At 43.9% G+C, this 21,219-nt stretch overlaps 1 protein-coding gene across 1 annotated transcript in view; it reads left to right on the forward strand.

Moving 5' to 3' along the window:
- The window catches only part of LOC104687898 (transient receptor potential cation channel subfamily C member 4 associated protein), a 35,564-nt gene that overhangs the window by 1,825 nt on the left and 12,520 nt on the right, over window positions 1-21,219 (forward strand). Inside the window, exons 2-9 of the mRNA XM_039563276.1 lie at window positions 8,619-8,747; window positions 9,011-9,127; window positions 11,662-11,719; window positions 12,693-12,748; window positions 14,275-14,403; window positions 15,530-15,731; window positions 17,239-17,427; window positions 18,484-18,626. Of these exons, the coding sequence (XP_039419210.1) occupies window positions 8,619-8,747; window positions 9,011-9,127; window positions 11,662-11,719; window positions 12,693-12,748; window positions 14,275-14,403; window positions 15,530-15,731; window positions 17,239-17,427; window positions 18,484-18,626 (1,023 nt within the window). The remainder of the gene's footprint in view (window positions 1-8,618; window positions 8,748-9,010; window positions 9,128-11,661; window positions 11,720-12,692; window positions 12,749-14,274; window positions 14,404-15,529; window positions 15,732-17,238; window positions 17,428-18,483; window positions 18,627-21,219) is intronic.

Here is a 21,219-nt window from a genome sequence, read left to right on the forward strand (position 1 = left end):
GGTGCCCAGAGAAGCTGTGGCTGCCCTTGGATCCCTGGAAGTGTCCAGGGCCAGGCTGGACGGGGCTTGGAGCAACCTGGGCTAGTGGAAGGTGTCCCTGCCCATGGCAGGGGTGGCACTGCATGAGCTCTAAGGTCCCTCCCAATCCAACCCATTCTGTGATTCCCTTGGACTAAGACGGGGAAAAACAACTCCCTGAATGGTTTTGAACTTTATATCCATGTTTCTGTGCTTTTACCCTGAATCAGTTTTTTTGTTTGTAGATGATCTAAATACAAAACACTTTGATGTAACTTTTAAAGAAGCACAAGGCAGTTTTGGCTGCTTTTTTTTTTTTTAAGTTCTATTTTTTAGCAAAACATTCCCAGTTTTCCTGCAGTTGACTCCTCAGTGGCAGTGTGGGAGCCCTTGCTTACATTTCTCGACAGATTTGCTCCTGAAAAGCCTGAGAGCAGGTCGAGTTGCTGTGTTGAGGTCTAGAGCAAGTTATGAGAGTGTCCTTGAAGCTCTTTCTAGCTGTCTTTTGGAAGGAAGTTTTGGGTCATGTGCTGCCTGGACTGCACTGCTGGTGTCCTGTGGGGAGGGGAAACCCTTCACAAGATGTTAATTCAGGGTGATGGGGGAACACAGTTCCGTGCTGGGGTACCTGCCGTGGGCAGCAGTGGCATTTATCCTCGAACAAAGCTTTGTGTACTATTCTTAGGTGATCTCAAGATCCATTTTTGTATGAGGAAAGCTGGGGCTTAGCTGTGAGCTGGGATGGATCACTCCTGACAGGCCTGCATCTGAAAGTTTGTAGCTCTGATCTTGCAGGGACATAAAAGCATTTTTGACAGCAACAGCCCCCTGAATATCTGGCAGTTTTGAGGTCATCTGAGGCTCTGAAATCTGGATCGCTGCTTGTTCCTGCTGTACTCACCTACCCTGAGCCCTTGGCTTCCTTGCCAGTTGGTGTCTTGCTTTATTATTAATAATAAATTATTCAGAGAAAGGCAACAGAGCTGGAGTGTCAGTCATATGAGGAGTGGCAGAGGGAGCTGGGAAAGGGGCTCAGCCTGGAGCAAAGGAGGCTCCAGAGGGAACTTCTGGCTCTGCACAAGTCCCTGACAGGAGCGCGCAGCCAGGTGAGGGTCAGGCTCTGCTCCCAGGGAACAGGGACAGGATGAGAGGAAATGGCCTCAGGCTGTGCCAGGGGAGGTTCAGGCTGGACATCAGCAGGAATTTCTTCCTTGAAAGGGTGGTCAGACATTGGAAAGGGCTGCCAGGGAGATGGTGGAGTCCCCGTGTCTGGAGATGTCCAAGAAACAACTGGACGTGGCACTCAGTGCTCTGGGCTGGCTGACAAGGTGGGGATTGGTCACAGGTTGGACTCTACGGTCTTGGAGGTCTTTTCCAATCTAAATGATTCTGTGATAAGACGTTGATTAGCTAAAGCAGATTACAGTAGATACTGCCATTATTTGTTCCTATATCCGTTTTATCCACATTGCTGGCATCAGCTGCTGCCCTGCACACAGGCCTCGGTGTTGGAATCAGATTGCATAACCTTGGATCAGGATTTGCCCCTGCCCTGAGCACAGAGCCAGTGCAAGGGGCTTTTGCAGGTGCTGGTGAGCCAGCAGCAGGAACAGCTTTCCAGAAGCAACACATTTCTAATAAGGAAGAATATTGGTTGTGAGGGGCCTGGTGTGTTGTCCTTCTCGGGGCACAGCTGTGCCATGGATCACAGGCTCTGGGACAAGGTTTGTGCTGCTGTTCCTTGAAAGTCGAGAACACTCTGGCTCAGCTGATCAACTCAAATCCCCTTAGCAAGAGGGTACACACTTCATCTGCTGCAAGCCAGCTGTGAACAATGTGGATATGGCATGAAACCAGAAGATTTTAGGTGCAGCTCTGGGAATCCCTGTAGACAGAGCAGTGTAATAATGGACTAACAGGGATTTGTTGGCAAATTTACGTGCTCCTGGTGCAGTCCCAAGAGCTGAACGTCAGCACTGGTCTCACCCTCACACGATTGCCAAGGCTTAGCTGAAACAATCAGAATGGAAAAAAAGAGTCTATTTTTCCAGCTGTATTTCATGCTTTGCTATCCCTAGGAGCAGACACTTCCCTTAGCAGGATAGTCCCTATCCACTCTAAAAAAAGCTCTGTGGAAGGAGAACTTTTTCTTTCTCAGACATCCAGATTTCCAAAACCTCCTGCCATTGCAGGTTATCAGCAGGAGTGGCTTCCTAACCCTGAGAAAAGGTTTTGTTTTCGAGTCAGTTTTTTGTTTCCTCCTTACAACAGCACCAACAAACCAACATTCACGTGAATATAATCCACTTGAGTAGCTTAGTTGTGTGGGTGTTAGCAGGCTTAGGCCTCTTCAGGGGAGGACAGTGAGTGAATGTTGGAAAGCCTGGACATGCTTTTATTATGTAACGGGACCAGAGCTCTGTCATGCACTAGAAATGCTCAAAAAGTGACTGTGTTGGACTTTAGTTGTGTTGGTGTCTGTTTTTTTTGTGTGACTGAAGATGAGTGAGAAGAAAAATGTAGACATGGTACTCTTTATCCCTCTGCTTTTTCTTAGCTAACCCTACAGATTTTGTTTTCTTTCAAAATGAATTAAAGAAGAAACTTAGGAAGTTCCAAGGAAAAGTAACAACTGAGAAGTAATATAATTTTAATATAATTATACATATTAGTTGATTTATTTTTCTCTGAGAGTAAGATCAGCAAAGCAAACACTAGTAGCTCTGTTCTGATCTGGTAGATCCTGTAGTGGGTTTGGCGAGCTGCTGGTGTCAGAGGTCTGGGTTGGAATTGTCTTTTTCTGGGAAGTGCTGTGGGGATTGGAGATTCAGGAGACCCGTTCCTTGCCTGGGTAGACCAGCTCTGCTTCCAGTTCTGATGAGTAGAGCTGTGGTCTGGGAGCTGTGGGAATGGTTAGGCCTGGCTGCAAGCTATGGCATGTTTTCTCCTAGGACAATGTGTCCCTGGGTTCATGCCTGGCTTTTGGGTTGGCAGGAGAAGGGATGGGGGGCCCCAGCCAGGGCTGGGGAGGATGGAGAAACAGGGAATCTAGTTAAGGGAATCTTTATCTGCACTTGAAGAATGAAGGAGCTGGAAAGAGGCTGGACATAGGTGCTCTTACACGGACTTCTCCCGGCAGAGTTTCCTTTTAGGAATAATATTTGTGGGGCTGTGCCCTGTGTTTGATCAGCTGGTGACTGACCACAGTGTGTTCTGCCCGGGAGCTGCAGGGCTGCAGTTCTCAGTTTCTCCCTTGGAATGCTTTCCAGAATCGCTCCATGGGCCAGCAGCTGTGTTCCTGCAGAAGCTGTTGTGTTAAAACCAAAACTTGCAGGGTCATTTGCCTTGGTCACAGGCTTTTGTGGGAAAAGTTGTGTGAGGAGGGAGAGAGCTTAGCCAGGCTGATGGATGGTTGTTAGCAACTGGAAAGGAAAATGCAGTAAAAAGCTGGGATGGTGGGGCACTCCCCAAAATCCTGGACAATCATTCTCCTGGCAGTCTGTCAGAGAGGACTTCTTGAATTATTACTGTTCAGAGGAAAAATAATTTTTTAATTGCACAAATATTAGTTTTCCTGGTTTTTTTTAAAGGTACAGCCTAAAAGGCTTGAAGGAAAGGATATGGAAAGGCTTTGATATTATTAAAAATACATAGAGACTGTGTGCTTGCATCTCTTTATCAAGATCCATAATCTTGTGCCTGTTTCTTTTTAAACTTTCAGGACATTTGAATATATACTCCAGAAGTGGTCATGGAAAATACCAAGAATGGAAATTCTGCTTTTTTTTAAAAGCACATCCAGTCTTAATGTATGGTTGCAATGAGAAATTGAATTTAAAAAGCTTCTGAGCAATGTGTCATAGCTGTGAAGTCTGTCACAGCAGCAATCCTTCAGTGCTGTGAAGGATTCCTGGACACCTGAGTCACTGGTTTTGCTTTCTGAAAGGTAACAGCAAATGCCCTCCTGTAGGGCTCAGCAAGACAGTGAAATGTTTGAAGGGTAAAATGTGAAATAGAGACACAATTTTCAGGAAACTGTTTGCCCTGTTTTGGAGAGCAAAGGGGGCAGGATTAGCTCGTGGTGTTTCTGCTGCTGTCACCACTCCTGGGCCTTCGGTTCGTTGGCAGTTTTGGGAAGACACAGAGGTGCCACTGACCACAGCTCAGCACAGGGGTGGAGGCAAGGTTAGGAAATCAGAGGTTTGCTTTGTAGAGCAAGGAGAATTATCACAGTGCAGGAGCACAGGTAAGAAGGAAAATACTCACTGGAAGGGGAAGGGATTTGGAAGCAACTTCAGCTCCCAAGAGATTTCAGGGCAGTAAAAAGTGTTTTGGCAATGCTGGTAACACAATGCTGAGCATGTGCCAGGGCATGGACATGGAGCAGGGGGGAAGAGCTGCTCCTGTGCTGCTGGAGAGGCTGTGCCTGGAGGATGAGCAAAGTGGAGGGGGAGAAGTGAAAGGGAAACTAGACTGACCTAGGGATGGATTTAGGCAAGTATTAACATATAACTTCAGGAAGATGCAGGTATAATTATTTATTGACCATCATGAAAATTGGTGTTGTCAGGGCAGATTTAGGCTGGATATCAGGGAAAGGTTCTTCCCCCAGAGGGTGCTGGGCACTGCCCAGGCTCCCCAGGGAATGGGCACGGCCCCGAGGCTGCCAGAGCTCCAGGAGCGTTTGGACAGCGCTGCCAGGGATGCCCAGGGTGGGGTTGTTGGGGTGTCTGTGCAGGGCCAGGAGCTGGGCTTGACAGTCCTTGTGTGTCCCTGCCAACTCAGGAGATTCTGTGCTGTTTATTCTGTAATTTTTGAAAGGATTTAAAAGATAGGAGGATTAGAAAGAAAATTAAAAGAAATATGCAGAGTTGTATGCAGTGTCTTTATTCAGCCCTTTGTATACTGTCAAGGAAAATTATGCACAAAACTTATTTAAACTGTGTAGTCAGAAAGTGTTCCTATGGTAGTTAACAGTCTTTGGAGTAATCTTCTGGGAAATCCTGAGCTCCAGTTCCTTGGGAGTCTTCAAAGAGAAAACCACTCAGTCTGTTCTACCTTACAGTCATGGGTGACACATTTTTATCTCTGAATTTGAATCCTCTCAAAGGTCTCTCATTGCCCCTTCCAGCAAATCCACGCTGCCACAGCTTCCTGGCACAGCTGGAGCAGGGGGACGTGGATGGTTCTGGTGAGGTGGTGATCGCCTGGCTGGGGAACAGCATTCAGGAAACCACAGGTGTAAAACCGGGGTTGTATGGACAGATTTGGACTGGGACATGGCTTGGGAGCTCTGCATGAGCTACTGTGTGCCACTGTGTTTTCAGGGATCTGCCTGGAACAGAACCACTCCAGAGAGTTCCAGTGTGCTGTCCTTGGGTTTCTCTGTGAGCCAGAACTGGGATATGTTGCAGCAATCTGGGAAGTGACCGTGTGGACTCCTGGTGTTTGTGCCAGTTTGGTTTGCTGAATCTGCGTCTTAGGGAGGCTTTGATGCTGCTGCTCTTGTTTTCCCAGTAATTGATCCTTATTCTGGCATGTCCTAACGCCAGCAAGGTGTGACAGCTGCCAGCGCTTGGGGAGGTCCTGGCTTTTAATGGATGCCTCTTCCAGCTGGGCTGCTACAGCCTCTCCTTCTTGCTAGATAATACCTAACTTCTCAAGTTTTGTGTGCAAGATTTCAAGCATTTTATCCAGAGCTTTTCAGTAAATGAAGAAAATCAGTGTTGGATTACACTTTTCGTGCTTGATTGAGGTAAAAAAGTTCTACAGAGGAAAGGAGCCCCAAAAGACCCAGGGCTGATTTTGATGACTATTCAGTACAATTTCCCCCAAAAGAAAATCAGTTTTGCTTATAAATGAAAAGCATTGACTAGCTGCTGTTACAGAAAACAGGAGATGCACTTTTGAACCAAAAGAAAGACAGCTCCACAAAGTCTGATTGAATTTTAATCCCTTCACAGAATCCAAAGTCTTTGCATTGGCAAATACCACCCGGCCACAATGGAAATATCCCAAGCCAGAATATCCTCAAATCCAGAGCAGGGACCACAAGCCAGAGCTTGCAGTAAAACCAAAGATGTGTTAAATCAAGAGAAAGAAAACCTTTTTTTTATTATTTTTTATTTTTCTTTTGAAAGCAGTTAAAAGATGATGAGAGCAAGGAAACATTTGCTTCACTCTTTTAGAATTGCAGTTCTGAAAGGTTCCTGTGGCTTCCTCTCGGAGCCTGGGGCAGGGAGAGGAAGCCCTGCTAGTACAGAAATGGGAGCGGAGATGGCTCAGATGGATCCTGCCCCAAACCAAGAGGCATACATGTGATTAAAAATGTGGTGTTAAAACCCAGGACAAGGTTTTAATGTTAATTAAAGGTTTTTGGCCTTTCCTGAGAGCATTTAAGTGCTGAATTCTGTTCTGTGCTACTGGAACCTGAGATTGCAGCCTGTGCATGTCATCCCTGCCTGTGGTATCTTCCACATCAGCTGGGGCTGGGGAGTTGGACTCTTTCCCTGGCATTTTGCTGTGTGTTCTTTGCACTTTGCCCAGCAATTCATCCAGTTCTTCCCACTGCCTATGGGGTTTGTACTCCTCCCACACCTGGGATGGGGCAGTGGTAGAGCTCCTTTGGCTCATTCTGTGCTCGGTATCTCAAGGAGAAATGGAATCTGTGACTTCCAAGGAGCTGACCCAGACCCCAAATGATGAGAGGTCATTTTGGCTTTCTGGTTTGGTCCTTTGCTATTTCTCAGTCTTGGAAGGAAATGGTATCATTCTCCAGCAGTGCTGGTTGATTTCTCTGATTCAGAAATCAGAAAGCAGGGAAAAGTTAAAAACTGGAGAGAATTTTATGTCCCAAGTGTGCTCATGCTGTTTCAATCACTGCTTGTAGTAAGAAAACCTGGTACTTCAAGACCCTCAAAATTCTTATTTACCTAAAATTTTAAGTATTTCATCAGCAAAAGAATCCTAAGTACTTGGGGATCTTACAATGAGGGTGAGGACCCACATTAGATACATTACCAGGCTGAGTTCTCAGCTTCCATCAGTTTTCTGGTCTTCCTGTATAACAAGCAGTGAAGAGGGTTAAAATCTCAGTCAGAAATTGGAGTATATTTGCATATAATTGCCTAATCAGGAATTGAATGGCCCTTTGGAATTGTGCACTGAGCTGTGTCTGAGAACGATGGCTTGGCTGAAAGAATAAGAAGCGAGATTTAAGCAGGTGGGAGGGGAATGTCACTTAACCACAGAAAGGTGCAGAATGAGAGCAGCTTAGGGGTTTAGGCCTAGGAGTAAGAGCAAACCCACAAATGTGTCAGTGGGGTTTAGGGTGGATATCAGGGAAAGGCTCTTCCCCAGAGGGTGCTGGGCACTGCCCAGGCTCCCCAGGGAATGGGCACGGCCCCGAGGCTGCCAGAGCTCCAGGAGCGTTTGGACAGCGCTGCCAGGGATGCCCAGGGTGGGATTGTTGGGGTCTCTGTGCAGGGCCCAGAGCTGGGCTGGGTGATCCTTGTGTCCCTTCCAGCTCAGGACATTCTGTTTTCTAAGGTTTGCTTTGAGGTGCTGACCAGAGGATTGGGGTTTTCTTTATTTTGTTGTTTTTATTTGGAGGACGTATAAAATGTTTGTAAACCCAGCCAAAAATGCTGCTGGAATTGTTGTCTGCTTTACCTTATCCTGTATACAGTGATAAGTCCCTGTGTTGGGGCTGGTGTAGGTACCTCTGAAGTATCAGAGAGGAAAGGAGTTAAAGCTTGGTTGTCATTGGCTGGATGGTGAATTTTAATTTTAAGGTCCTACGCTCCTCCTTGACAGATTCTCCTGGCGTTAACCTGGAAGTATTCAGACTTCAAAACATCTTTCATGGATAGGTGTTAAACACAGTGATGAATATGAGTAGCAAATGCCGAGGTGTTCTTTTTTGTGGTTGCAGCCTGTTTCTCAGGATAATGCCACTTATCTACTGATAATGACACTTATCCACTAAATCTACTGATAATGACACTTATCCACTAAATCTACTGATTTAGTTGGTGGTCTCCATCTACAACCCAAGCCCAAGACTACAGAGGGAATTTTCTCTCTGTCTTTGATATGTTCCTGCTTGTAAATCTTCATAGTTTGGGTCATTACTGTGACCAATAATGACTTCAGGGACTTGGCTGAGGGAATACTCCTTTCTAGCTGAATGCATCAAGTAATGAAGCCTTTCCATCCTCAGCATTCTTCACCTTGGACCAGTGTAATTTGAGACAGTGGCAGGGCACCCATTTCCTCCTTCACTGACCTGTCAATTGGAGTTCTGCTAATGGAATTGTTTAGAGACTAATGTGTTCCCATTTTAAAATACACAATCAATAGAAAAATACTGGATGAGATTATGTACTCTAAATGACATCTGCTTTAAGCAGATTAATATTTGTCTGTGCTGCTTAAGATACTTTACATCTGTAAAATTCTGCAGTTACCTGTCCTGGATAAATTGCTGCATGGGAAGACATACTGGATTTTGTAAGCTCTTTTTCCAGGAAGGTGATAAGGTTATTTTCCTGGTTATGAAGCGTTGGACACATGGGAATTACGTTCTTCCTTCATTGCAGATCACAGAGGCCTTGTTGAAGGAAAGAGATAAACAAGCAAAATGGAATGGGATCCCCCTGCTGTTGCAGAAGCTGTACGAGCACAGCCACCCAAACAGCGACTTCTCCCAGTGCCAAAGCATCCTAAAGGTACTGCCTGCACACTTCTTCCTAAAGCTTGAGATACTTTTGTTGTGGGTTTCTTTAAAGTCTACTGTGATCATACTCCATACTCTATTAATTATTTAAGCTGTCTGCATGGTGGTATCTGTCAAAAACTGGCTGGTAAGTGAGAGCTGGGGTTGCAGGTGATGATGAGTCAGTGGATCGCACAGACAGTGGAATATAATTGTGTTTATACTGATGAACAGTTTTGTTTTTGAACCATCTCTGTATTTATTCCCTACATGTAGGAAATTTCTCCACTCCTTTCGATGGAAGCCATGGTTTATGTCACAGAAGACAGAAAAGCTGCTCAAGAGTCCAGTTTCCCAAACACATACACATTTGACTTGTTTGGAGGAGTCGATGTAAGTGTGTTTTTTCAACAGTATCGAAAGATCTGTATGATAATCATCCCACTGAGAAATCCTTCAGTGAGGTCTTTGAAGCTTCTAAAATTCAAGCTACAGAATGACTTTACCAATTTGATGTTAAGCATTAGAATTTTGCCTCTTTCTGTTAATCAAAATAGGAAAAGGGTGTCTTTTTCAAGGTATTACATCCAAAGTGAGGTGTTTTTTTCTTATACAATCTAGAATACCTGGCTATTTCTTTAGTCACTCTGTTTTTGCCGTGAAAAAGATTAGACCTTCAGTTCTGAATGAAGACAGTTTCAAATGCTTCCTAGTTGTGAGATAAAATAACACAATTGGCCGTGGAGCAGTGAGAATTTCACTTAACATTGGGGGATCTGGGGCAGTTTGAGCACACCAGGGCTGTGTCTTAGCCAGGTTGTCTGTTTATTGCTTCATCTATGGCAAAGTTTTTTAAACAGAACTGGAAGGTTTCTGTGGACATTTTGGCAATTTACCATTTTGTTTATTTGCTTTAATTCTACATTGCACAAATACCCATTTGCTCAGTTTTATGGTGCGTGGCTCTGGCTTGGCTTTCGTTAGAAATGTATGATTTGTATTTTCCAGTGAACTAATTGACACTCTATTTTTATTTAGTTTAACTAAACAGATTTTGCTATTTATTTCTTGTTACACTTAGCTTGCTTTTACTTAAAGCTTCTGTTTATGTTGTTTTGAAATGAGCACTGGTTTAGTTGTTCCTGTCAATTGAGGGCAAAAGCTTTCAACTACTCAAGCAAATGAGAACACTATGAAAATGTTTTCAATTTCCTTTGTTTTTAAAGGGAAATTGTGGTACTCCCTGAAGAAATGATTTTAACATAATGCACAGCATCTCTGTTGGGGACAGCTTGTTTTGTTGGGTTTGGTTGGTTGGGGCTTGGTTGGTTTTTTCCCCCTTGGGCTGGAGATGGTGAATGTCAGATACACTGCAATTACCTGGTGCTGTGGGCAGAGATTTGGCTGATAGAGGTGGGTTTAGTGGGATTAAAGGCAGTGATAAAAACCAGTGCTATGTGTTTTCAAAAATCCTGCTCTAGGATTTGAAGGGAAGAAGTTTGATCTGCTGGTGCTGTGTGTGCCATGTGCTGATTTTATTTTGCAATATTTTGAGCTGTGGAACATGAGTAACTTTGAAGGACACTCAGTTTGCAGTGTACTCCCTAGGCTACAATGTGTGATAGTTAAAATATTTTTGGATTCTGACTGCCTTTACATTGAGGAAGAACAAAACCACCTTGGTTGGCTCCTCCCTTTATATGAATCCATGTAAAAGAAGACCTGAGAGTGCAAACACATGAGGTGATACACAAACCTCATGGATTTTATACCTGAATGCATCCCCATTCCAAGAAGCACGATCTCATAATTCCCTTTTTGCTCCTTCTGCCTCTGGTGAGAGGCAGAAAACCCAAGAATTAAAGCATAAACCCCAAACTTTGAGGTGTGCATTGTCCTCCTAAAACACAAGCCATTAATACAAGATCTGCAGTGTAATAATTAATAGGGTAGAGAAAAATGCTGTCATTTTCTCTACCCTATTAATGCTACAGCTGCTACTACAAATATTGCTCGAAAATGTATATTCCTCTTAAAAGTTGCCTATTTATTCATGTCAGTGCGTATAAATGTGGCCTCCAGTGATGCCAGGTGGTTTCCTCTGTGTCTGGGTCAGTAGTTCATTAAAAGAAGAGTAAAGTTAAGATGGGACAAATAGATCAAGCTGTAAACTCTTAAGTATCTTGTGAGTTGGCATTGACAGGGTGATGCCAACGATTTTAAACTGAGTTTTAAACCCAGGGGCATTTGCAGTAGTTCTTGCAGAAGTCACCAGTTCCTTCTGGTAGCCAACTTTCATTTTTAAATAAACTGCTGTTTTTTCAAATGTTTTAAGCTAAACCAGTGGTATAGACTAGAGCAACTAAAGATCAGTTCTGCATCAGTCAGAAGCACAGTCCTGGTCTTGGAAAGCTGATTGTTACATTCCTTTAATATAAATATAAATGTAAATATACCTACAGGGTCCTGTACACAAGTAGTGTCTTTTTGGTGCTGAGATAAAATCCAGAGCTGCTAAATTTTGTCTGGACCTGAAATGTTTTTGAAGCCCAGCAAGATTTAGGGAAAGCCTTGGCAAGATTTGCATCTCTTTGCAGATTATTGCTGAAGATTCCTTGTTTTAAGAGATGTGTGATCACCATCCTTGATGTTATCTGTAGGCATATGAAATTACATTCTTTGCAAGCTCAAATTCTTTAAAACTTGCTCGTGGGAGATTATTTTGCACAGCTCTTACTGTTTCTTCAGAGTAAATGCAACTATTATTTGTCAGTGTGATTTTGACACCAGTGGGGGTTTGATTGTAGAGCCTTCATTATTCACCTCTGTGACTTCAGCAGAGACAGGTTTGGGTTTGTCACTGACAAATTAATTGGTTATTTGTATCTCAGTGATCATTCCCTTAATTCTTTGTCTTATTTTTACAGCTTTTAGTAGAAATTCTCATGAGACCAACTCTTATTACACAGAAAAAGAAGCAGAAAAGTGAGTAAATAGGTGGTTTATCTTTTTCTTTTCCCCAGTTTTGCCTTATGTTTCTGTTTCAGACAGAAATCATTCTATTTTTCTGTTATTCTCTTTCCATCCCAGCAATTTCCTGTTGATTCATTTAAGAATGAATCATTGGTGTCTTTGTTCTCCGTGGTACTGATCCGTGCTGGGATTTGGGAGAGTCACCTGTTTCTGGGCACGGTTCCGGAGAGTCACGCACTCAGCACAACATACTTGATTCAAAGCATTAATCTGCAATCAGTGGAAACTGTTATGGTTACTGTGCCTACAGCTACAGTGAAAAATTATCAATAAAAAGCCACAAAACATTGTTTATGTAATGGGAGCTGCAGAGACTGGGAGATGAGTAGCTCAGGAAAACAGCACGCTTTTTGTTATGTGACTACTCATTTCCACATTGCTGTAAGGAGAGGGAGTGCAGTGGCTTCAGCTCAACTTTCCTGCTGGAGCAGCTTGCTGCAGTGTTTTCATTTCCCCGTTTGGGATTCTGCTGGTTCCCTAAGCCCTTGTGAGGGAAGGGAATGTCATGGTGCACCCTGTGCCTGCCAGCCAGGGAACTTCAAAGGTGAAATGACTTGAACTTGAGCTGTAGACAATTGTAGGCCTGTGCTGAAAACATATTTTAAATATTAAAGTGCTGCAGTAAAACAGATTGAAAGTTTTTTATGAAGTCTAGGTGCTGAGAAAACAGCGTGAGTTGCCAGTGGAGAAAATGGCATGAAGGGTAATTTTTTTCCCCCCCATACAAAAATAATTTAGCATGTGAACAGCTCAAGTATAGAGTGTTTCTTGTGGTTTCTATCCTGTAAGGTGTTCGCATGTGTGCTCTGAGCTAGCAGCCTGAAATTGTCACCCATTCCATAGCTCTCCATGTCCCTCCCACGGACGCTGGTGTTCCTTGGCAGGGAGTGGCTGCTGGCTGACTGCTCTCCTCTCTCCTTTGCAGTAAGTGATGACCTCATCAAGGACTGTTTAAGCATACTGTACAACACCTGTATATGTGTAAGTACAACTCTTCTCCTGGTCACTTTTTGCATGTGCTGCTCGATAAGACAACAAACAGACTGTTTAAGTGTAAATTAAACTTACTCCGAAGCTTTACATTAAAATTCCTTCAGTTAAATACAGGATCACTCTGTATTTTGATGTGTTACTCAAATAATGTGTTTTCTTAGCCACATTGTCAAGCTTAAGTTCCTTTGTTTGGATCTTCCTGTCTCTGTGTTTCCATAGGAAAGCTGTGCCAGCCTTTGTCACGTTCCAGCTTAAAATTTGAAGCTGGGAATGTATCCCTATTAAACCCAGCTACAGCTGGTCTTATTCAGAACTGGGGCTGGCAAAGGGTTTTAAGTTGGATCCTGCAACTCCATGTGCTGGATTTTAGTTCAGTTCAGTTGTGGCAGATCAGTGCAAAGGAGGGTGCTGGGTTAAAGGACTCTGGAAATATCTTGTCATTAAAATCCTGAGCCTAAAAGCAAAGGCCTCAGATTATGCATGAAGGGGACATCCTCAGGATTGCTTACTTCATCAACACCTCATTATGCCATAACCTAGGGAACACTGTTTAACAAAAATTTAGAAAAGAGTCACTTAGTGGCTTGGAGCTGTTCCAAAACCATCAGTCTGATCTCCAGAGTTTGAGTCTTACTAGATCATGTCTCACTGATAAGGATCTGTGTACACGTGGGAGGGGGAAGAGAGGGAACACTTCTTTTGTTGGCTTGGATGATTTATTTTTTTAACTGAAGGTAATGCAACTTTTGCAAACTGAGAGTAGCATGAATATGCTAAAAAACAAGTTTGCAATTTCTAGACTAGCTGCTGTTTTAATTCACTTTGGTATTACTGCTGGGATTGGATGAGAAGTGTCCAGGATGGCAGAAATGGTGTGGGTCTGTGGGTACCATGAACTGTTCTTATGCTTAGTGTAAATACTGGGGAATTATCTGAGCTAGTCTGGTTCTGTGAGCACTGGGAATTTGTCAGTCATGGATAAGGCACAGCAGTGAGGATGTAGTTGTGAGTTCAGGAAAGCCTGGCTGTGCTCTCAGGAGAGCTCAGAGCATGAAAGGCAGCCTTAAAGTTGGGTTTGCATGCCTCAGCCTGACTTTGGGGTTCACCACCCAGTTCATTTAGGGCAGTGCTTGATCCGGGTCGCTCAGACAGGGCAGTGCTGAGGGCTTAGGAGCTGCTGTGTTTGCAGACCCTGGCATGGAGCTGGCCACAGTTTGTATGGCAAAGCAGAGCCAAGCCCCTCCGGTGTGTGCCCAGGCAGGCAGGGTTGGCTTTAGATTCAGACAAGAAAACAACTGCCTTGAGGTGAAGCCTCTCATCCTGGCATTGTTGCAGGCGCCACGTTGACTCCAAACAAGGACTGCAGATGGTTTGGGTTGCCATAAACACAGCATTTCCTGGTCTCAGGAGCAGCTGACTCAGTACCACATCATCTGTAGGGCTGTCCTGCATGTGCTGTGCCATGTGGCTGCTCAGGGTGGGCTCTCAGTGGCTCTGTGTGTGCTCCTTTCTAGACGGAAGGAGTCACGAGGCGACTGGCGGAGAGAAACGACTTTGTGTTGTTCCTGTTTACACTGATGACAAACAAAAAGACATTCCTACAAACTGCAACGCTCATTGAAGATATCCTGGGAGTTAAAAAGGTTCGTTACTGGTTTCTTAGTATTATTTGTATGGCTCTCCAGCCCGGTAGGGGAAAGACAGCTGTTTCGTTGAAGAGTTGCTGAGGATAATCCTTTGAAGTGCCATTCTCACTTCTTGTAGCTTATGTGAAACCCACCTGTTCACACAAATAATTAACTTCAATCACTTCTCATACAGAAGCCAAACTATTCCTGTGGTGTCATACTTGTGGTGCTTTTACCCATCTCAGAGAATGATGGGAGCTGAGTCCCCATGGTCTTGAGTACCTCACTGTCATTAAAGAACAGCCAATAATTCCAATAAAAAAATGAACCTCATATAAATTGAGTTTTCATCCTTGCCTGCTGATTGTGTTTCACATACCTTACTTGTTTTCCTGACATCTGGAAGGCTTCCTGTGTATCCCTTAGCATTTTTCACCTCTCTAAGAAGTTGTAGGCTGGGACATGGCACTTAAATCTTCTGCACAAACCTGGTTATTGAACTTACTTGCCAGCATCACTGCAGCTCAGTGCCCTGATGTGATGCAAGTAAAATATTAGAGGTGTAACCTTGGGAAGACCTTGAATGGGAAGTGTCTGTGTACATTTTGTGGAGAAGGTCAGGAGTCTGTAACTTGATACTTCATTATTTAGAATAAGGTTGAGGTTGATGTACTTCCTGAAATAAAAAACAGGCTTAGTTTATCTGAACAAAAATGGTTCTTTTTTCTGAAAGCTGTTTTCAAAACACCTTTTTGTTAAAAAGAACTTCTGATGAAAAGACTGAGAGATAATTCACAAGTTCTTACCTGTGAGTTTCAAAGAAAAGACAGGATTGGAAAACAGAATTGAAACTTCTAATACCTAAACATAATTTATGTATTAAATTAGGTTGTGGTTTTGTGGGTTTTTTAGTTAAAAAAGGCCCCCAAATGTTTTGCGAATGTAAAAATAGTATTTAAAATATGGATAGCTGTACTTTTGGAATTGCTAAGCCTGTCAGCAGTTGGAAATCCCAGCTGCCTTCAGACTGTTGCTGCTCCTTTGCTAACATTGGAATAACCCAGAGGGCTCCCCAGGGAAGATCTGCTTGTGTTCACTTGTTGACCATCACATGTGACTCAGCTGGTGTTACCTCCTCCAGGAAATGATCCAGCTGGATGATATTCCCAACCTGGCAAGCCTGGTGTCCAGCTTTGACCAGCAGCAGCTGGCCAACTTCTGCAGGATCCTGGCTGTCACCATCTCAGAGCTCGACACGGGCAGTGATGACAAGCACACTCTTCTGGCCAAAAATGCCCAGCAGAAAAAAAACTTGGGCCCTTCCCGAGCTGAAATTAATCAAGGTAATTGTTATGCTGTGAACAAGCCAGAATAATCTCAGCAATGTATAAAGTTTTCCTCTCTCAATGTCATATAGTGTTACGTTTCTGGAGGATACTGAAAGTGTTGTGTCTTACAAAGTATTTTTCTTTATTCACTCCCCTTAGTTTCCTGGAAACCATCTTTCCTGTTAATGAAACTTTGTAGCTTTTGGTTTCATGTGGTGTTGCTAATTAGGTGGGTTAATTTCTGTCATTTCAGCACTCTCTGATGAACTGAGTGGCTTAAAATAACTGGATTTGTTTTCTGTGCCTCAGCCACATCCATGGACTTCCCATTAGCAGCTCTCAGTAATTCTGTGTCATCCATAAAATATGAATTCCTGAACTAAAACTGCCTGCAGTGTGCTTGCTGTTGCAGCAGGTCCTTCTCTGATTTTATCTGATGATGTCCTGACCAGGATGTCTGTCTTTATCAAAAGAGAAGTATGTTCAACATTAATTATGTTGCCTAGTGTTACCAAACCAGCCTTGGAAATCTGTGGATTTGATCTCAGCCTTAACTTTGGGCACAGTGCAGCTTTCCTTACTTTGCTGAGTACTTCTCAGGTGCAGAAGTCTTGCCTAGAAGGATGAGTAGGAATTGAAAAAGTTGAAGTACCATCAAATGTAGAATCTGCTGCTTTCAGTTCTTATTGTGCTGAAAAGCTTCTGGGCTTCTGAAGCAGATAATTGCATAGGCCCCTGCCAAGCAAATGTTGAGCTAATCATTTTTTATGGGCACAATCAGAGACTGATTCTAAGGCTGTACAGTATATTCTATTTTAAAAACTTTATCAGGGAGCTTATACTTGCAGAGAAGAAACTCTTTCATGTAACGTTCATGGCCAAATTGTGTGTCCTTTTTTCCTTGCCCCTGCAAGTGTGAAGTGAAGCTTTAGCCATGTATCTTTAACAGACAGGTCCTGTAATTAAGTTACTCTTGAGAGCAAAATGCACCTCCTCAAACATTTTGCAGAGCCCTGACTTCTGTCATTGCACTGCTCTGTCTAAAGGTGCAGTTCCACAGTTCAAACCCTCTCACCTGGGGCTGCTGTGCTGTGTTCTCCATCTGTTTTGCTCCATAAGGAACTAATTCAGGAACCTAGTACTTGAAAAGCTGACAGCTTTCCTCCCAGCTGCTGCAGGGAGCCAGTTCAGTTACTGCAGACCAACCCCACAGGAGGGAAAAAGGAGGAAAGGGGAGGTGGAGCTGCCTCTTCCAAGGGCTGCTGCTTTCTTTCTGCCAGCTTAATTTTCAGCCAGATCAGTTCCTTGGTATGACTGGAGAACAACACTGAGTTATTCCTGAGGTATGGATGCTCTCTTCCAGTCCTTAACAGGAGAGTGCACTGAATTCTTCCATCTTCTGATCTTTTTAACCAGATCTTTTTAACCATACGCTTCTGTTTCCCTAAAGTAGATGTTCTGGTACCTTGTGGTGATCTTAAATTGTAATAAAATTATTTCTCTTTTTTTTTTTTTTTTCCAGCAACACTTCTGAATATTCCAGGCTTCATCGAGCGATTGTGCAAGCTGGCCACACGGAAGGTGTCTGAAACTACAGGGACTTCCAGCTTCCTGCAGGAGCTGGAAGAGTGGTACACCTGGCTGGACAATGCACTCGTGCTGGATGCACTGATGAGAGTGGCAAATGAGGAGGCAGAGCAGAGCAGTACAGGTACCTGGCTTGCATTGCTCCACCCACCAGCAGCTGATGCATGTCTTAACCTTCTTCAGGGTTTGCCACGTGTTGCTTTTCCTTGCATCTGGTCCAGATCCCCCTTTTCTTGCATGGAGGGCTCACATATCAACATTTAGGTCTGACTCCTGTTTTGTTCTCATGTAGCACTGATTTTTTTAATGAATTGAAATTAGCAAAAGGAGCCATCCTACAGCAATCTGTGCCCTTTGCATGCCTGGCTAACACTGAAATGCTGTGCATCCTCAGCCCTAACCTGTGAGGTTAAAGAGTGATTAAAATAACCCTCCTGAGGTAAGTGCCTTCACCAGCATTTTACTGTAAAACTTTGGCTGATGACTTTGGGTTCAAATGCTTCGCACCAAGCACGTGGTCCCTCCTTTAAAAAGGAAAGGTAATTCCCGCTAAATTAAAGAAGTTAATTGGGGAAAAAAATTTGCTCCAGTGGAAGTGTTAATACAACCTTAGGAAAATGCTTTGAAGCACGTGTGTGGTTTGTTTCTTCATCCTTTGGTATGACAAAAATGCAGTGTATGTCTGGTAGAACTCAAAAGTACTTAGTACTCCTGTTTCTGCTCTTAGCAGGGTAATTCTCTATAAGGTTATGAAATTTATTTAACTGTGGCCTAAGTATACTGGTTTTGAGGTATGAAATGAAAGTAGATTTAATAGTAAGTGCTTCTCATAAACTCCAATCTACTTTTATTACCTTTTATGCCATGCCCTGGTGCAGTAGTCTATTAATTCATTTAGGTGAGCCTACTCATTTTAGGGAGATGCTGCCATTTAGCTCATTATGGAAAAATAATTTTAAAAAATCAGATTTTATCTCCTCTAAATTTTCAGCTATATTTTTTCTCTAGCCTGTAATTCAGATTGGTTATTTGCTGTACATCACTATTTTTTTAGTTGAGAAGAAAATTCCAGCAGATGTGCTGCTCCTGCATCTGCAGTGTTCAGTATAAAAGTAACAACTGTAACAAATCCTTTCCTGTTGAAGCTGCCTCAGTCTCACAGCTTCACCATCTTTTTCAGAGTCTTCAGATGAGAGTGGACTGGCCAACACCTCCACAAGAACACAGCTGCCCCAGTCCATGAAGATCATGCACGAGATCATGTACAAGCTGGAGGTGCTCTATGTTCTCTGCGTGCTGCTCATGGGCAGGCAGAGGAATCAGGTGAGCCCCAAAGGATGGTCACGCTCACAGTTGGCATCTCTTTAAACCTGAGTGCTCATGAATGAGGTCATGGACACTGAAACAACAGGGCAAAGCTCAAGGTACAAAGCTGGGCAATCCCATCCCAGCAGCCCTGCCCAGAAAACTGGGAGCTTTCCACTGGGAACCACGAGGCCAGGGCTGGGCACACACTGTGCTCTGCAGAGCCTCTGCTCTGGTGCAGGAGGGATGCAGGAGGATGCCTCCTGTGGGAGGAAGTGTGTGGGTGTACCTGGATGCTGCAGGAGCTGCAGTCAGTGTTCTCACCACTCCTGATGAGTGATGAGTTTGGATGGAGCCCCTTCAGGCCTTACCCTTCTTTGGCTGCTTTGGAAACCCTCAGGATGATTTTTGTAGCATGTGCCATGACTTGGCAAAGTGTGAGTGTGCTGTCAAACTCGCAGCTGGGAAGATGCACTTCAGTGCTGTCTGCACTGGTCACTGCCTGGAAATCCCACTCATCTGTTCCTTTGCCTTTCTTCCTTTTGAAATTAAAAAAAAAAATTGTTCCCTGCCTCACACAGGGTGATGAAGAACCAGTCACTGCAGCTCAGCTGTGGTTTCATTTAAATGGGTCAAAAGCAGGTTGTGAAGGGAAAAGTAAAGCAGTCCTTGGTGCAATTTTGACAGGTTTCCAGCTTTGGCAGTCTGCTCAGCTCAGCAGAGCACCTTGGGGTGGCAGGGGCATTCAGATGTCCTGGACACTGGCAGGGCCAAATTGGTGTGAGTTATTGAAGGGCTGTTGTATTAGGCAAGAGAGGCTGTGTTGTGGGGCAGGAGCCTGAGCACATTTATTTTGAGTATTAACCTCTCAGTGTGTCAGTCACAAACACTCCCCAGGGCCATTTCCTAAATCTCTTGATCTGAATGCAAGTGCAGTTGTAGTTCAGTCCCAAACATAACTGACCTGTTCACCCTGAACATACAGCAGAGTCTGTGGGCTTCCCATCCATGGAAGTGTTCAAGGCTGGGACTTGGAGCAACCTGGGATACTGGAAGGTATCCCTGCCCATGGTAGGGGAGTGAGATGGGCTTTAAGATCCCTTCCAACCCAAACCATCCTGGGATTTTGTGATTCTAAACAGACACTTGGCATTAAAAGAATCAGATTCTGCATGAGAGGAAGCAGAGGGAACCAGCAATTCTTTCAGAAACCACAGTCACTACCATAAACAACTCCTAATCATGTTGTCATTCCTTTTAGAAGTGCTGTTTCTGTTAGGCATGAAATAAAATGTAAACAAAGCCCAAAACGTAACTGAAACTACCAGAACATGGATCTATTAGGGGGACTTCTTTTTCCATTGTATCAAGACAGATAATTCATCCCTGCCTGAGTGCCCCACCTGAATGCAGTTTTATAGATACTGCGGGAACTGCTTGCAGCCTGCACTCATCCTGCTGCTGCTGGAGGGAGCTGGAGGTGCTGGATTCCTTCCCTCCCTGGGTCACTTCTGGTGTGCTCCTGTCAAATGTGACAAGGCAAAAACTCTGCTGCTGAGACAGCTAGATTTGAATTCACTTTTTAATTTCCTGGGAAAACAGCTCTTTATCCTTCATCTGCTGTTTCTGCCCCTGTACAGATGGGGAAGGTAAGGATAAAGCTGGCCTGCAGTTCACTTCTTCCCAGGACTCATTCAGGACTGGAGGGAATTGAAGGATTTACTACATTCCCAAACACTTCTTGTCCAGAGCCAGTTTTTTTTGGTTGTTGTTGTTTGTTCTTTTGTTTTTTGTTTGCTGTTGGTTGGTTTTTTGGGTTTTTTTGTTTGGTTTTGTTTGTTTTTTTGGTTTTGTTTTATGAAATCCTCTGCCTTTGAAACACATGATACATTCTTCATTCCTTAATGTGCGTAAGACTTGCATGGCAGATGTGAATCCACTGCCCTTCCTGAGAGCCAGGGAGATGGAGGACTGGAGCTGAGCTGTTCTCAGTGGGAAGCTCTGGAATGCAGGCACAGCAGTGTCTGCAGCAGCACACTCAGACAAGCATTTCAGCTGCCTTTTGGTTTCTCTTTTCTGTGAAGGAATAAAAGCACAGGATCTGTGGTACCAGTCTGAGCAGCCAAAGGACTTGCTGGTTTTAGATTGGATTCATTTTGCATAGAATTTTATTAAGGGCATCACAGACCTGCTTCAGTCCACTGCAACAATTGACATAATGGTGTGGTGTTTGCCTGAAGCAAGGTGCAGCCTCCCAAACTCAACCTGTCCCCAAATGTTTACTCTGAATCCTTGGTTTAAACTTGATTGCTGGCTAATTTGCATTAATTGGTAACTGTGACTTGGCTCCTCCTGCTGCTACTTTGGGGATGATCTCACCCTTGGGGATATGTGGTGTTTCTCTGCAGATCTGGGCCTTGCTGCTTTCTCATTATCGTCACACCCTAAATTACTCTCCTTATGTATTTTTCTAGGCTGTCTTGCATGTCTGTGTCATGGTGAAGAGCTATCAGCTGATTTCCTTGCTCCTGCTGTAGGGAGCCACAGTGCACACACAGAAACTCAGCAGAGACAGTTTTAGTGTTGAGAAAGCAACAGAGCAATTCCTGTG

This window comes from Corvus cornix, chromosome 20 (assembly GCF_000738735.6).
Source record: "Corvus cornix cornix isolate S_Up_H32 chromosome 20, ASM73873v5, whole genome shotgun sequence".
NCBI classification, from domain to species: Eukaryota; Metazoa; Chordata; class Aves; order Passeriformes; family Corvidae; genus Corvus; species Corvus cornix.